At 39.8% G+C, this 17,783-nt stretch overlaps 1 protein-coding gene across 1 annotated transcript in view; it reads right to left on the reverse strand.

Annotated features, from left to right (window-relative positions):
* The window catches only part of LOC115379852 (glypican-6-like), an 86,332-nt gene that overhangs the window by 18,747 nt on the left and 49,802 nt on the right, over positions 1–17,783 (reverse strand). The window contains exons 5-7 of the mRNA XM_030080782.1: positions 10,117–10,247; positions 7,297–7,440; positions 6,208–6,237 (exon numbers count right to left, since the gene is read on the reverse strand). Coding sequence (XP_029936642.1) covers positions 6,208–6,237; positions 7,297–7,440; positions 10,117–10,247 — 305 coding nt within the window. The remainder of the gene's footprint in view (positions 1–6,207; positions 6,238–7,296; positions 7,441–10,116; positions 10,248–17,783) is intronic.

Below are 17,783 nucleotides of genomic sequence, written 5' to 3' on the forward strand. Positions count from 1 at the left end.
TCATTAGTTTTTGGTAATGCTTTGTATTAACCATTCCAAATGAAGAGTGAATTGATCATAATTACCATAATTTACCATAATGATAGTTTACAAAGGTTTATTATTAACACTAAAGTGATAATTAATCTTTAATTAGTATTTCAAATTGTTAATGCTAAGGTGATAATTAATCATTAATAACAATTTAAAATTAACAGCTTCTCATATTATGTGTTAGGAAATAATAATAAAGGCTTTCTGACTACACTAGTTAGCCATTTACTAACAGTTTGTTATTATCTTGGGTAAACTAACTAACTAACTAACTAAATTAATACTATATAAAGAACTGTGATTTTTTTTTTAACTTACTTTTTTGAGGTTATTACTATTATTATAACTCCTCTGTAGAATACTTTATGAAAGGAAAATAATGTATTTATAAAAGGTCAGTACAGTTTTTGTTTGCTTTTATAAAATGGCATCTGATATTTTCTGTTGTTCGTAAATGGTTGTTAATGCTTGGAAATGCCAGGCTGCACAGTCGGCATCAAATACAGCGTACTGTAGAGTTAATAGTGTTGTAGAGAGAAGCAACCTGGAGAACATTCCTCAGCATGTAGAAGTAAGGCTTCCCATGTATTACAAGTAATGTTGCTTAATTTAAGAACTAAATTACACTCAGTATTGGTACTGGCACTCATTTCAGTGTAAATCATAAACAAACACTCAATTTGTTAATTTTATGGATCATAGAAGAAAAGAACTACCAGGAACAATTTCATTCTCATTAGGATTTATTTTTCAATGCACTGGAGAGAGAGGGAGAGAGGGAGAGAGAGAGAGAGAGAGGGAGAGAGAGAGAGAGAATACTAGGAAAAGCTTTATCCCTCAACCTACCATTAAATTTTAATTCTCATTGCACCATTTGGGAGAAAAACCAAACCAAACCAAACCAAAAAAAAAAAAAAAAAAAAAAAAAAAAAAATTCCAAGAATAACTTTATCTCTTAATCTCTCTTTAAACTTTATTTGTACTTATTGTGACTTGAACATTCATTCCATTTTTGCCAGGACTACTTGGGAAAAGAGACTTTTTTTTTTTTATCTTAATGGGGCAATTCCTGGTAAAACACAGGTTAAACAAATAAAATTAACTGACCAATTATGTTAATTAAATTGTTTTCAAAATCCATGTATGCATGGATTAAAACAAACGTAAACCAAAGACAGCAGGGAGGATGTGAATTTTAATTTAAAAAGCCAACTCATCAATGCAACACTTGAGGTTATTGTAATTTATTTACACAGTTTTCAAAATAAGTGTGCATGTGAGAGTTATTTGAAGAGGTGGGGTTACACGATTAAAAATAATCATCATTGAATCCCGTTCCCAAGTGTTGCAAAGGATTATCGATCATTGATATGGATGAGTGACATTCCCAAATCAATTTTAGTTTCACCTATTCACAAGGTGAACATTTTTCTTCATCAGAGGAACCAAAAGCTTTTCCCAGCTGCCAAGGGCTCTATCTGACCTTAACTCTAGTGGCTTTGTCTCATAAACACTCCATGCTAAACTGAGTATGGCACTCACAACAGTAAGTACAGTACACCCTGTGCTGAAATATGGACTAAAAAATAAAATAAAGCTTCAGAGCATTTCCCATTTTCACATCATCTGAGGAATACACAAGCAGAGGTATCCTAAAGTGAGACATCAATGTTGATGTGAGGGAAGAGAATATACTATCACTATTGTGTAGGGACCGGAAACAGGGCTGTGAACGCTTTTGGCTCTCTGCCTGTAGTGAAATGCATATCTAGGGTATTTGCATGTGGTACAATGCCACAGCTGTTCATATTTGCAAGCAGACCAGAGTGACATCCTTGGAAATAAAAGTTACTCTCTCTCTGAGCTCACCAGCAGTAAACACAGCTGTGTGATTGAGAAAATGGTGCCTTGACATCATCTCTGTGGTTCGGGAAGTATTTCATGTTTTCGTCTTTTGGGTTGAAAATACATGGCAGTGACCACTGATATGCCACTGTGACCGTGTAGAGCACAGGATAATACGGATTCATTTTATACATTCTTTAATATCAATGAACCAGTTCAATTTATGAACTATTGGGTTCTCCACATTTCTCTTCTAATGCATAAGCACGCTAAAGCAGTTAAACTGTTTCCAAAGCAGTCTTGGGTTAATGATTCATATTTGTGAATACATTTTTAACTTGTCAGGTTATCATTTTCAGCAGTCACATATTCATGCTTGAGTGCGGCACTTCATTTAGGACATTGTTAAATCTGCTGTCAAATAATAGGACTGTCCATTTCTGGACTGTTTATTTTCATGCGGTCTTAGAAAAAGTATCAATTATGTTAGAATCTGTGGAATCTATGTAATTGCATGGCTTGGGCTGGAGTGAGTAAATACAACAACTTTAAGAATGGCACTGTGGATAGGCCTACTTACTTCCATTAAGCCGTATCCAAAACAAGAATGTTTCAGTGGCTTGAAATATGCCTGGACTGCAGCAGGATTATGCCTGGGTCAAGGTTTTGGGAAAGGAAAGGATGAGTGTTTCCTGACAGTTGACTTCACAAACCACATACTTATGTTTCACTTGACTTTTCCCATTGTACATGGCGGGGAATGACAGAATAAGACTGTGTAGATATATATTCTGTCTTTTACTGGAGTAATATATCTTCTTACCTCTTCTTATAATTACATCATGACAGCGACAGTAGAAAAACAAGACGCTGCACTATTATGGTTATTACCAAACACCAAATATAGAAAAGATTTCATCTTGTCTGCAGCTTGGTACTCTGTCTATGGCAATGCTCTGGACTTATCTAATTTCCCACAGTGCACACGGGAGGTTACATCCATGCCGCGAGATCATTCAGTCAAATGCAAAAATTGAACAAAGAGCAATTCACAGTCCTCCACTGATCTGAAGCTAGAAAACATGGGACTTTCAAGTGTATGATCATGGACAATTCTGTGCAAACTAATTAACTGCATCAACACATCAGACTACTTATGCACCTCATACTGTACAACATCCCACATGTAGTTACTGCTGCCAAATTAGTGATTTAGAGAAGCATAGTCAGCTATGCTTGTTTTTTAAATCACACAAAATATCAAGACAAAAACACCACATTGCATCTTTCTCTCTTTTGTTGTCTACACCAGCTTATTCTTATTCAAGGTCACGGGAGGGCTGCAGCCGATCCCAGCATGCATTAGGCAGTAGAAAGGAAAATACCCTCGACAGGTTGCCAGTCCATCACAGGGCTAGACAGACAATAACAGTCTTATTCACACCTATGAGCAATTTAGCACGTCAATTCCACCTGACTTCCATGCCTCTGAACTGTAGGAAGAAATCCACACTAACATATGGAAAACAAGCACACTCCACTGAAAAAAAGGCCAAGACCACAAGTAAACTCAGAACATTCTTGCGGTGCGGGCATAGGGCTAACCACTGAGCCGCTGTGCTGCTCAGTTTTTGCATCTAGCTCTGATAAAATCTTTAAAATATCACATGATGATGAAATGCAACTGTTTTATTGTACACAAAGGCAAACAGAGCAACAAAACACAACAAAAAAGACTGAACTTCCACAAAACTTATAACAAATTTCAAATTAAACACTCCTCTTCCTCTCTAAAATGCACCTCTGAGCCTGACAATCTGCCGTGCCTTTATCCCCTCTTTGGACTTTCAAATCTCCATTTCTCTCAGAGCTTTGAGGGTGTGTGCTGTGACAGAATGTCAGGCAATTATACAGTCATGGCTCATTGAGCTGGAGGTGGGCCCGCTCCTCCAGGCTCCTCATAAGCAACAGAAGAAACGAACTCAGACACTCCCTGCCACCCATCGCACATTCTTTGACTGGAGAACTTAGTGGGGAATTCAGACACTAAATTCTAATCAAAGGACGCGTTAAACCTTTGTTAACCGTCATGAGCATGAGTAGTGGCTCTGTCACGGGTAATTATCATGTACAGAAATCTAAATGACAGCGGTGTATGGGACGACAAAGTTGAGCTGGAGAGCAACGCACCCACAGGAAACCCAGACATCCCTGAGGGTGAATAAACAGATAGATGCTGTGGCACAGATAACTGGCCGAGTTGCGCGAGGCTGCTGTTAGACGAGACTGACACCCGCTCCCTGTTTAATGGCTGGCAGCTGGAGGTAGGCTGCAGCACCGACTTCACAGCAGATGTGTGGAATCTGGGGCAGACGACCCCAACCACCAGCATTCAGCGCAGGCTCAACAACCCGCTGCTACCATGACTATAGTTCAAGGGTTTCATAACATGACTCATAACATGCCAGTGTTCTCATGAATATTATTTTTGCCATCCTTTGTGGAGAATAGTACTCTGTGATTTGAAATAATACTCTGTGACTGTGGCCATTTCAGTACATTTCACACAGAGTGTTCCACATACCTTCACAATATGCTCAGTATTAGACCTCACGCAATTAAGCAGTTTTAGGCTGCAGTTATAATAATGACACAATCATCAGTTTCTAAATCATTCTGATAGGAACATGTGTGATGCAATACTTTATTATTATTTCTTGAATATGTAACTTAAAATGCAGGAAACAGGCTGCAAGGTGGGGAATTTGGCAGATGTCACAGCTGTTAAAGATTTATGGTAAGAGATATATAAGATGGCAACAGGAATTCAAATTCTTCAATATGGACAAGATAAAGATATTTACTTAGGGATATGCATGCATCATCTTAAAAGAAATGTGACTTTTAACTGAAGTGAAGGATTTCAGAGAGTGATGGATCACTTATAATAACCAAGTACTTAAAGGTTACACTTGATAATCTAACAGTCAAATATGATAAAGTAGAAGTATTAATCAGTGAGGCCATCTCTTGTAACCAATACAGCTTAAAACCCATTTGTTATTATGGGAAGTTGGATGTCAACACTACATTTTAAAATGTTTTCCGAAGGCAGTAATGCCAAAGTTTACTTGAATGAAAATAACACCAAATTCTACGGAAAGTCTTGACCTGAAACGGGGATAAACAACATTTTTTAAACCCAGAATGGTAAACACTGATGAAAAAATGGAAGAGCATAAATCAATTAATCTTTTATGGCTGTCAGTACATGAATGTGGAGCTTTGCACAAAAAAAAACAAAAAAAACAGCTATTTTAGGATTTTTGGCTTGAAAGTGGATGGATGGACGGACGGCTGGATAGATGGATAGACTAGCTATGCTTTTTTCTCTGCACTAGCCAAACAACATTTATCCCTATTTTAGAACAATACGCCAACCGTCATGATTTGCCACTCCCTGTGGCCACTATGATCACCAAACTATGAAATGGGTTCCTGGAGCACATGGGTGTTGATAATAGATTCTTCTGCTCAGGTGTACTTGTCTAGCTATCACATGTCAAAAATAAGCTCCTGTCACTCAGCTCCATCTTGAGGGATTCTCCAGGCAGGCTAATTGCCCAGTTATTCATGAGCAGTCTGGAGCCCTCATTTCACTGTACCATTAGAGCAGATGCTGGCTGCAACAACCCCTCCCCAACTTTTCACAGCTCTCCTCTCTGCCAGCTCTGATGGAGCAGGTCACCTGCTGATTGGTTGGCTTCCTCCAGGAGTTGACTCTATTAGCTAAGGCAATGGGGGTCTTGGTCTCTGATGTGTCTAGAATAGATATAGTGGGTGAGGAAAAGTATGTGTTGGATCCCCAGAGAGGAGTTTTCACAAGCTGAGGACACTGCGGCATGTGCTCCACGATCCCTGTGGTGTTAGCAACTTCACTGTAAAATGCTATGTTTAACAGCCAATGCTTTGATTCAACAATACACCACAGATGTCATGATCAAGGTCTGCAGTGTTCCAAGATCGCAACCCTTTGAAAATCAAAGGAGCGATACTCCTTAATAGCAAATTCAAAAAGGGTCTTTTTTTTGATATTTTCTCCCGTGTGAGAGGGAAATTATATTCTGGTTGACACAGAGCACATTGGCGACTGCATACCATCAGGATTTAGATGCCACAGTGTTTGTTTATTCCATTAATGTTTTTACACAACCCTATGTATCCAAAACTGCACAACAACAACACTTCATTATTGATGTGTCTCAGTGATGATGCTTCAATTCAATAGGCTCTATAGAGCTGAAATGCATATGGAAATATGAAGCTTACACTGTGTTGCATCGCACTCCAGACAATCCTCTGGTTTGCAGCGTGAAGGCAGGGAAACAGAAAGATTTAATTAAGCATTCAGAGTAGGTGGAAAGACTCGTTAATGGACGTACACAGCTAGAGAGGCAGCTACAATATATCAGACATTAAAATACATACAGAAGGAATTTGCCTATGTTGTGCAAAAACATTGGTATTGAGTACAAATGATTTCTTTATTGTTCAATAATTCCAGCAGCCAGATGGCAGAAATTAATGTTTTTCCCCATTCATTTATTCATTAAGTAAGTAACCTATTATTAACCTTACAAAAAGCATTGAGACATTCTATCGAGCGTGTTTTGAACACCGTGGGTGAGTTTGACTAACCACCCACCCACACAGAATAAAATTAGTGTTCAATCAATTCTGTACTTTTGAAAGGGAATTGGTGCAAAGAAAAAAAAAAATAAATGCCAGCAGTTTAAGATTTTTAGCTTTTGAGAAAATAGCTCTACATAGCTGATAGACATTTTGAAAAGAGTCAATTTGAAAAGGGCTAGAGGGGAGAGAGGAAGGGCAGCGTGGCTGTAAAGGTAATCCATGATGAGAACTGTCTCTCAGCTGAATTGGACTGTCAGCTTCATGTTAACCTTTACCCTGATGCAGCATTTTAGGTTTCAAGGTTGTTTGAGATGGAAATCCATGTAACAAGATCCAATCTAACAAACATACAGCTAATCTGATAGAAAATAAAGGTTTGCTTTACAGCAAACAATTGATCTGGTCAGTCTCACAAAATCTATCACTCTCTTTTTTTTTTTTTTTTTTTTGCTATTTGCCAAGTACACAGAGACGAGAAGGGCACAGGATGCAGCGCAGCGCACCTTCCACTGCCCTCTTGGGGTAAAGCTGTTGATTCGTTAACAAACACAGATCGATAGAGGGGCCTGAATGGAGGACAAGTACAAAGAATTAATTTCCGGCTCCGGGGGCTTGCAATGGCAAATCACCAGTTTTAATCAACAGTGTCAAGTCAGAAAGACAAATGATGTTTACTCTGAAGCAATGTCTCGCCTGAAAACAGCAGCATCGGCTCTGTCTCCTTACCAGTCTGTCGAGGCTTGTGCCAGCTGCAGTGGTAGGCCGCTCCTCTGGACTGTATGGTCTGAAGCGGGCGTTGAACACATCCGAAACACCACGGGTAGACCTACTCATTCCTGAGGGCTTGGGCTGGCCACAGCCTTGAAAAACCTGCAATTAGAAAGAGATGGGCACCCAACCGTCAGACTGCTACAGCGGTTAGAATTACTTAGGATACGGAAAATAGGGAAAACACCATGTTATGTTAAGGCCTTGTGGATCATTCACCCCACATTACCAGCATGACAGCATTCTAAGTCACACTGAACCACGTTGATAGGTTATTCAACTCTAAGCCACGACCAGTGTTATTTAAGATGATAGAGTTAAGTTTTTACAGGCTTTGGGGAAATCACCACATATACTTAAACGATACACACAACTGCATCTGTTCCATGAGAAAGCCAACTGAGCATTTAGCCTTGAATGAGAACTGGCATCCAACATTGTGTAGGCAGAAAAATGTCTTCACAACCACCTACATTTTTTTCTTTCTCTGACTACAATTTTGTGGGCAAAGAAAAATGCAGTAAAACACAGGAAACACATTAACTACTGTTAGTTGAACTAAGATTATCTGACCAAAATGAAACATATAATTCAAATACAAAAACCTAAACTTGGACATAATTACAACGTGTTGTTCTACACACCTTAGACACAGCCCAGTTGTTCCTGAATGCGTATGTGACAGTGTGACTTTAATACGAAATTTTATTTATATAGCACCTTTCCAAAACAAGGTTTCCAAAGTGCTTTACAGAATAAAAAAGCAACAAACAACAAACTCATAGATGAGTCAGCAAGAAAGGAAATAAGATGATAGTACCATTAGTGTATAATAACACGAAGCTAGGAAGCTTCACTCTCAGCTGAGTTGGTTGCTCTTTACTCTTTCCTCTTTAACTCACATTTCACCTAGAACTCCTCAGGTTTCTACTTAAGGCTTTTAATACAGTGGTTAAATATTCTAAAAGCACTCTACCCTTATCAAAAATAACCAGTCCAACCCAAGAATGTTGCATCACTGATGCTGCCCTGAGCCGGATTTTTAGATGCCATCCTTGAGAAATGTGACAAATTTCTTTCCTTCTTTACTCAGAAGATCTCAACCATTAGAGGTTTTGAATTTTTTTTAAAGAAATTTAGAAATTAGAAATTCTCCCCTATTCTCCAATTACATTTTAGAAGCCCTGTGCATTTTGCGTCTGCTCTTTTAATCAAATTTAATCAAATCCATCTCCTCTGACTGACCTGGTAATGGAAGTGAAACCTTCAAGCTGTCCTTTAGATATTCCTCTTGTAAAATTTCTAAAAGATGCTTTTACCAGTCCCCCCTTAAACGTAACCAATCTTTGAACCTACTGCAAAGATCCCATTTTAGCTAAGGTTTTAGAAATGGTTGTAGCAGATCAACTGCTGGCTTTTATTCATGAAAACAGTATCTTCCAGTTCCAGTCCAACTTTAGAAAAAAACATGGCACTGAAATTGCTCTTCTCAAGGTAATAAATGACTTTGTGCTGTCAGCTGATGCTGAACATTAATCCATTCTTGTTCTCCTGAATCTAAGCACAGCATTTGATACCCCTGACCAGGATATCCTCTTAGACTGTCTTGAAACCCGGGCAGGCTTGAGTGGCACTGCAGTGGGTCGGGTCCTACATAAAAGACAGTCCATTTTGTGTCTGTATTGCTGAATCCAGGTCAGCTGCAACAGGTGTTCACTGTGGGGTGCTCCAAGGCTCAGTGCTAGGCCCGATCCTGTTTTCCACATACATCCCTCCCTCTTGGCCACCTTATATGCAAACATAATATCAGTTTCCATTTTTCTGTGGACAATACTCTGACCTATCTAAGATATAACCCTGTTAACATCTATCTATCTATCTATCTATCTATCTATCTATAAGACAGAGGTACTGATTATATGTCTATATAGTGCAAATGCTAAACTAACAAGCAGTCTTGGTTCTCTGTCCCATTCAATAACTCAGCATCAGATCAAAACCTCAGCTTAGACAAGCATGTTAATTCAATGTTTCAATCCCACTTTAATCATCTCAGAAACATTTCAAGGATTAGGCCATTTCTTCCTACTACAAATCTGGAAACTGTCATCCATTCCTTTATCACTCGTCGATTGGACTCCTGTAACTCTTTGAAAAATGATCACATTTCACCGACCCTGGCTGTCCTGCACTGGCTACCTGCTGCTTTTATAATTGTTTTGAGTTATTATTGATTACTGACAAAGCCCAAAGAAGCCAGGCCCCAAGATACCTATCTGATCTTCTATTGCCCTACGTCTCACCATGAGATCTTCGGCCCTGGTCCAGATTGGTAGACAAAGTTGACAGGGCTTTTGCAGTCTGGGCTCCTAGACTTGGGAAAGACGTGCCTGAGGACATCAGGGCTACAAATTTTGTCTCATCTTTTAAATCACTTTTAAAAACCCACTTTTTTAAAATTATTTTTTGGTGAATTCATTTCATCCTATGTCTTTTTAGTTCCCTTTACTCTCTTTGTGTTTTATACTGTGTTCAGTGTTTACTGCTTGAAGTTCTCTTTTGTGTTTTAATATGATACGTTTTTTATTATAAAGCACTTTGTAACTGTGTTTTGAGAGGTAATATATAAATAAAATATGTTATTATTATTATTATTATTATTATTATTATTGTTGTTGTTATTATTATTATTATTATTATTATTAGTTATGAATGGACTTCAGCTACTCATCAGACATGTTATTTCTGTTCTCTGGAGAATAAATTTAATTGACATACCCTGTAGGAGACCTGGGCACTGTTTTCTTGCATATTCATGATGGCCTCTGAAATCTTGACATCAATAGGCTCCATGACGGATTCAATGTTGAAAGGTCCTTCCAGCCTCTGTGCCACCAGCAGCATGGCATCTGTCACAATGGTTGAAAAAAAAAAGGGAAAAAAGGTGTTGGAGAGAGGGGACAGAGGTGCACAGAGAGACACATTCAGCTAAAGGAAGATTAAAAGGACTTTTCACAAAACGGCAGTGCCTCACGTCCAAAAAGTCACTTCTGTGAGCATCATGAAATATTTTAAATGTCATGTGTCAAAAACCGTGACAAATACAGAGAGTAAGCCAAGGGTTATCAGCATGGAGCTCCCTCTCTGCCGTCTTCTGTCTAAGGGCCCTATCTTGCGCCAGACTCCCTAAACCCGCTATTTGCGGATTTAGGATTTAGGAAGAGGCGTTCCCCCGTAAAATTGCTATCTTGTGCACCTCCCGCTATCCGCAAAACACCTCCGCTACCCGCTATATTATGTATAGGCGTGTTTTGGGCGTTACGCCAGTTAAACCAATCAGTGTGCCAGGTGCCATTGCCTTTAAGGGCAGGATGCGCTATCCTAAATCCTAAATCCTAAACCCGCGATGGAGAGAGGGAGGTAGATTTTCTCAGGGCTTCTACTGAGGCTAAAGCAAGGTGGCTTTATATACATATTATATATTATATTATAGGCGAGTTAATTCGGGAGATGGAGCCACATGTGTCCAAGTGGACGTGTCACAAGGTTGTACTGATTGAGTAAAATCCCCGGGCCACACCACACACAAGAGGCAGAGGGGGAACTATGTGTAAACTAATTTATTGACAAGGTAGATTGGGCAAATAAAATATTACAATAATAATAAAAATATAGCACAGCTGCTGGCTTATGATAAAACAATAAAACGTGCTGGCGTAAGTGTCCAATTAAAACAGTCTTTCCTCTAAACAGTCTATATGAGTAATATACTCAGTCCATTCCGGCGGCGTCCCGGTATCAGTCCGACCGTGTGTGTGGCGAGGCTCCGTCGGTGCGCGCATTGAAGCCGCCTGGGCGCGCTCTCGTAACAGCCCACACTTTAGGGAAAGCGGATAGCGGGTGGTCAGGACCACCCGGTATCCGCTATCCCTAAAGTGTGTGCGCAAGATAGCAACTTTAGGGATAGCGCATGAAACACGCCCACGACGCACCTCCAGGCGCAAATGATGCAGTCGGCATAACGGATAGCGGGTGGCGCAAGATACCGTTTAGGGATAGCGGAAGCTCCTAAATCCGCAATTTGCGGGTAGCGGGTAGTGGCAGCGGATAGCGGGTGGCACAAGATAGGGCCCTAAGTCTCTGCCTTATTTGCACACACAGGCCAGCTCCTTCATTTTTACCTACTACATCCATTTTGCCTTGGCAATCGGGGAAAAAATCATATTCAAAGTAAGGACAGAAGTAAGACATTGCAAGCAACCGCATTATTGTCATATTCCCCCTGCTTTCATTGCTTTTGCCAGCCACCAAGGCAGTCTCTCACTTGCCTTTCTCTTCTCCTGCCTTTGCACTGCCTGACAGACTCTGGGCACCTCATTATTTGACATAATTTTCCCTGGGAGGTAGACTGGACATCTAACAGTCTGATTCTAGTGACAGCCAGCGGGACAGTTTCTCAAAGGCCAGAACTCATACATAATATTTATCATATTTTTTGACATTTTACATTAACATGCCTTTCGTTAAAAATTGGACCTTTAAAGGTGCATTATGCAAAATTGCTGATTTAAGTGAGGACTCAGCAATAAGTTGTAAAGTTTATCAGTGAGTCAAGCTGATGATGAGAACTGGGTAGACTCAACAATAAAACAACATGCTTAGTCCATTTTTTTTTCAGCTGAGTTCTCACTTAAATCGACCTTTTAGTCAGAGCTCCATGCCTGACTTTGATCACACCAAGAAAAAAACGATAAAATGGTTTTGCTACATTTTACTATTGATCATAACATGTAAAGGTCAAACTTTTGAATACCAAACTGCTGTGTCTTACCTTGTGATTATTATACAGCCTTGTCAATTATTTCCTCTTTCTCATCACAGTACATCAACACACAATTATAGAGCATGAATGCTTCTGGGGGTAAATTCAATTTTTATGTAGATCAACTCAATCAACTCAACAAAATGTAGTTACGCAGCATACTATGAATAGCACTGATGAGTCACTGATTTAATACAACTTTTGAAAGCCAAGCACTTTGAGCTCTTATTTACATCCGCACCGGGCCACGAATGCTAGAAGGTCAATGGCTCATTAATATCTATGTATGGACACAAGCCATATAGCCTCGTCTGAGCACAAGAGGCGTTTGTCATTAGCATATTTACTGTACCCCATTGTTTCTGTCATTTTTGATTAACATTTCAAAAGGACAGTTCTGTTTTTTATTCATGTTTTAACCCATGTACTCTGCTCTGTGTATACTTTACATTGCTATCAACATTTTTTTCCAAAGCATACAGTACTTGTTTAAATTTCTGAATGCATTTTTTTTTCACTGTAGCTTTTAGGCAGCTATCAAAATTTATTCATTTCCGTCACTTGCCAATCATTTTGTTGTTCTATTCATTCAGTAATACAGTTATTATTCATTCAGTTGATTCAGTTATTTTTGTCCAAGTTATCTTATCATTGTGCACACTGAATATTAAAAGTCTGCAGGTCTGTTAGTGCAGTCATGTGCTGGTGGGAGGTATGGTATGCCTCAGAGAATCCTTATCCTCTGGATTATCCTTTAAGAATGCTTAAATTGATCATCCACTTATGGTTGAATCGAGATCAACTGGACTATCTGTAGATGTACTTCTCATCTAAGAAGCTTGGATGAGAAGTGAAACTACTGCATCTAGTAGTTTCAACAACCTGGATAACGTCCATATACAGGTTAAATACCTGCGACTCCTCACCAGCCTTTCAGACCTGAAGAAGTTTCTTGGATGAGAAGTGAAACGTCCTCAAGAATCTACAAACAGTCCAGCTGATCTCGATTCAACCCTAAGTGGATAACCATGACCTGGGTGACTGAGAACCTACTCCGACAGCTTAAATTGATTAAGAAAAAAATGGTGCAAGTAGTTACACCCACAGTGATGTAGATTTGTAAAGCTTCCTCAATTCAGTTAGGCAAGTAGATTTGCCCTTTAGAGGCTAAGTGAGTTAATTGATATTGGCATGAAACAGTGGTGATGTGCTCTCCACCCCAGAGGACTGTTCATATTAATGGGTTACTGTCTCTGTAATGGCAGTTCTGAGTTTGAATGGTGTGCCACAGGGGGGCTGGACGGCTCCACGATACCACTAACTCACTATTGAGCAAGTCTCAGGTCTGGAAAGAGTACTTCAGGCTGCCTGTCAGGAAGAGCTGCTCCATCCACAGACCTCCCAGGACAGGACCTCACCAGCAGGCTGTCATAATGACTCTACAATTACCTCCCGACTAAATAAGGTCATCCTGTCATTTAGAGGCTATGGAAACAGTGACTACTTACATAGTCATATTTTTCCATGGCTGTCCCAAAAGCATATTTAATCTTGTATCTTATAATATCTTATACAAGTATTTTGGCTTGCTGTTCCCACCACCCCACCCATCATAGGAGAAGTAAACTTTGGTTGTATGATTCACTGCCAAGCCACCAAATGACAGAAATATTCCAGAGTACAGCCCCCGACTTTAAGGTGAAATACTGTGAATGAACTATACATCCAGCAAAAATGAACCTTGAAGATTTTGGGGGAAAAAAACAAACAAAAAACGAAACAATATAAAAAACCTTTAAAGACTTTGGAAAAAAAAAAAAAAAAACATACCAGCATAGACTATAAAGGGAAAAGGGAAAGCACTGTATATTTTAAAAATTCCAAATTACATTTTACCTCTTTGATAGCAGAACTGTCCTGGGCTTAGGTCTTGTGGGACCTGAGATCACTAATGGTAGGGGAAAAGAGCTGAGAAACATTAGCTCAGCTCTGGCTCCATTTCCTTTCCAATTATGTCGAAGGCTGAGCCTTTGAAGAGCACTTGTGTTTGTTTACACTTTGGGTTGCAGATAGCCTGAGATGCTTGCTCAGATTTTCATAATGCAGACTACGAGATCTGGGGCCAAAAGGTTTAGGTTTTGTCCAGTAGCAGTCCACCCACATAACTGTGCTACAACATACTCCTTGTCAAAGATAACACATGAACCTGAGAAGGCAAAGCAAAATTAAAAGCGGCACTTCTAGTTCTAATTCAGCATGTGCAACCGATATGCCATAATGACGATTAATTGTTACAATACTGTGCAATATATACTGTATGTCTCTCGACACATAATGCAGTCAAGAGTCCAATGCTCTATTTTTAACAATGTATTTTTTGAGAATTCTCTAATTAATACTCCAGCTACCACTACTCTAACTAATTTGACATTGTCATACAGTTGTTTGATGTCATTATGATGTAAATACATGCAACAGCCTCAGGTAGGTCTTTATCACACACATGAACATTATCAGAAAACAAGCACGAGTTTCGAAACTGTCAAGTGCAAATACTGAAAATTCAGGTCGAGGAAGCCAACTGGGAACAACCCATATCTCATAATAAGAGAAAAGAAGACTGCCTCCAGCATCGGAGATGATGGAAATCTCTCCCAACAATAGTGACTTATCTTCAACTTATCAGATGAGCTCAACAAACAGAGCCAGGAACTTTGTCTTAGCAGCAGCTGAAAGAGAGAGGATGGGGAAAGACGGGGGAGAGAGGAAAATACCAAATAAACACACACACAGAGCACATGGAGAGATAGAGAGAGAGAGAGAGAGGGAGAGGGGGGGGGGGGGGGGGGGGGGGAGAAAACTGAAATAAAAGGGAAAAAGGAAGATGCCGATGCTGATTGGGTTGAGTTGGGCGGTCGGGCCAGGGCAGTGCTTTATCCCAGAGGAAGAGGAGCTCCTGTACTGCATGTGGAGAACTCTACCTACATGGAGAATTAATGACTCTCATTTATGAGGGGTGCGTGAAGTCCAGTCCACTGTGGCAGGGCTGCCACTGTGAGCCAAATTCTCCCTGCCTCACTTTTGTAGTGTTGAGATAGGCCGCTAGCCAACCAGAGGAAATCTTGTTATCAACACGACACAGCCATGCAAAATAGACCCATCTTGTCCTATTTTGAGATGAGGGCCTGAAAACAATGACTGGGAGGCAGCTCCACTTCACTGGATGTTGAATGCAAAAGTGAAGGACAATGAAACTACAGCACTGAAATATTATATAAAAAATATATTATTGTATATTACAGTTATAATATTGCAGTGTGTGGCGTGCAACCCCCTCATTTGCATTGTCTTGTGAATCAGCTGAAAAATCTACAGGCTAATATTACTCGGTGCCCTGGCATTTTATCGAGATTGATGTCCACTTAAATTCAGGCTATGTCAGCCAGCGGCAACCTCCAGCAGACAAGGACAAATAAGGAAAGTGAAAAGGCCCATCTATGGCTCTTTGCCTCTGAAGAGATCCACGGGATGAAAAATGGCTCTAGTGTAATTTGGATTCTGTAAAGCATAGCTCATCTGTGGTTCAGTCAACCAACTAATGGTGCTATATGAAACTGTGAAAAAACGGCAAGGGAAAAAGCATATTGTCCCTTGGTTATGGTTTGTCCTGATAAAAAAAGGTCCTTGAACATACACATACTATAAACACAGGTGCATACACACACACATGCAAACACAAAAGCGAGCTAAACTGAAAGACAACAATAAAGATGACAATAAAGACGACATCTCCAGACCAGAAAGAATCAAATTTCCCATCAAATATTCAAAGGCTTTGCTACAATGGTAAATTCTTGCTGTACAGAGGACGTCATGCAAGCTCACCATAGATTCTCCATGGCTACAGTAGATTAGCTAGAAATAATGTAGAAAATGCAGAACTACAATACCAGCCTCCTGAGACTTGTTAAGGACAGCTGCAGTGAAGGACAACATATAACATATTCCTTCAACATCCTAGGACTGATACTAGGATTACAAAGGACAGGCTGGGACTCCATAAATACATGTATAGCAAGTCAGATGAAAGGAATTTTCTAACTTGTTCAGTATAATAAATCCAGGAAATAGTATTAGACATCTGAAAACTTCCCTACTTAATGCAAGCTGGACCTGGAGAATGGCTTTTGACAAGAGTATGATGTGAGGTGGATGCTGTGGCAATAGTGTTGTCTTAAATGTAAATGTAAGACCCAAATTTATAGACTTGCACTGCTGTGCAATATGACAAAAATATGATGAGACTGTGATGTTGGCATATGATTTAAAATCGTGAAAGATGTGACCCACCTATCACCAGCCTGTATCCATTATCACGGTCTAAATTCAGAGTGGACTGATGAAGGTGCACTAGACAATATGTCTATGCCTTTCGACACACTGCAGGAGCCATATGCTGGGGCAGCACTGATACTGTAGCACACTGCTAATGAAACTAAGCAGCATAATCCAATAATGAGCCATTCACGAGCGGATCCCATTACTAATGGGGTTGGAGATGTCATGGAATTTCATTCCATGGGTGCTGACAGGGGTGTTTCAACTACTTTGCCCACAAATATGTTGAAGAAAATCCTTCCTCCAAGTCAACAATTTTTTTTTCTCTTTGTAAAAAGCCACGATTTGGAGCACATCACCACCACAAAACCCAGATGCGATCTGGACAGGCTCAACAAGCGAGCAGCTCAGAGCAAAGGCAATGATAAGCCTCGCTGCTCATACTGTAGATACAACTGAGAGAATAATTTCTCTCTCTTTGTAAAATTTGTGTCTTTCTGCACATTTGCAATTACACAGGTGGGTAGTGAATCTGTAATGAGATCCACTCAACCACATCTTTATGTAAGTATGAGTGATTAGGCTAGCAAAGGACTATAAAACAAAATGGGAATTAATGTTGTCACCACAAATGCAACTGCACATCAAAACAGAGCAAGAACCAAATGTTAATCCACTGCTGCCTGACTAGTAAGCGCAGTGTCCAGTATTATTACACATATGTTTCATATGTGTTGACAAATTAAGTAAAGTTGTATGTTACTGCCATGGGCCAACAGTCCATCACAAATTAAACTTTAATGTGTTTGGAATGCATTCCAGCAATACCAACCTCATTAAAACGGTCATTTCTTCTAACAGTCATGAGATTTCAGCCACAGTTTCCTTCACTGCTGGGAGCCTTAATGACTTCCTTTTAGTTCTATTAATGTTTGCCACCGGTCACATCACAAAGGATTTAAGATTACTTATTTGTGTTTTCTCAACCTTGTGTCCACGTGTGGTAAAACAGGCCACAAAGATTAGACAGTGCAAACAACCATTATAAATCCATTTAACTGAGGTTCCAGAGGTGTGGGTGAAATGGCTTTTAGACAGCACCGTGCTAAATCACCCCTGCTCAAAGACATCTATCCTCTGGAAGGAAATTCAGACCTCACTCACCCAGGAAGGACTACACTGGACTGTTTTCCATTAGACTAGACTAATGGATGACAGAGTGCAGCACACTGGAGGTGGTGTGATACTTCATTTCCTTGCTACATTACATCATATATTAGACCTC

The sequence above is a fragment of the Myripristis murdjan genome, chromosome 21 (assembly GCF_902150065.1).
Source record: "Myripristis murdjan chromosome 21, fMyrMur1.1, whole genome shotgun sequence".
Classification (NCBI taxonomy): Eukaryota; Metazoa; Chordata; class Actinopteri; order Holocentriformes; family Holocentridae; genus Myripristis; species Myripristis murdjan.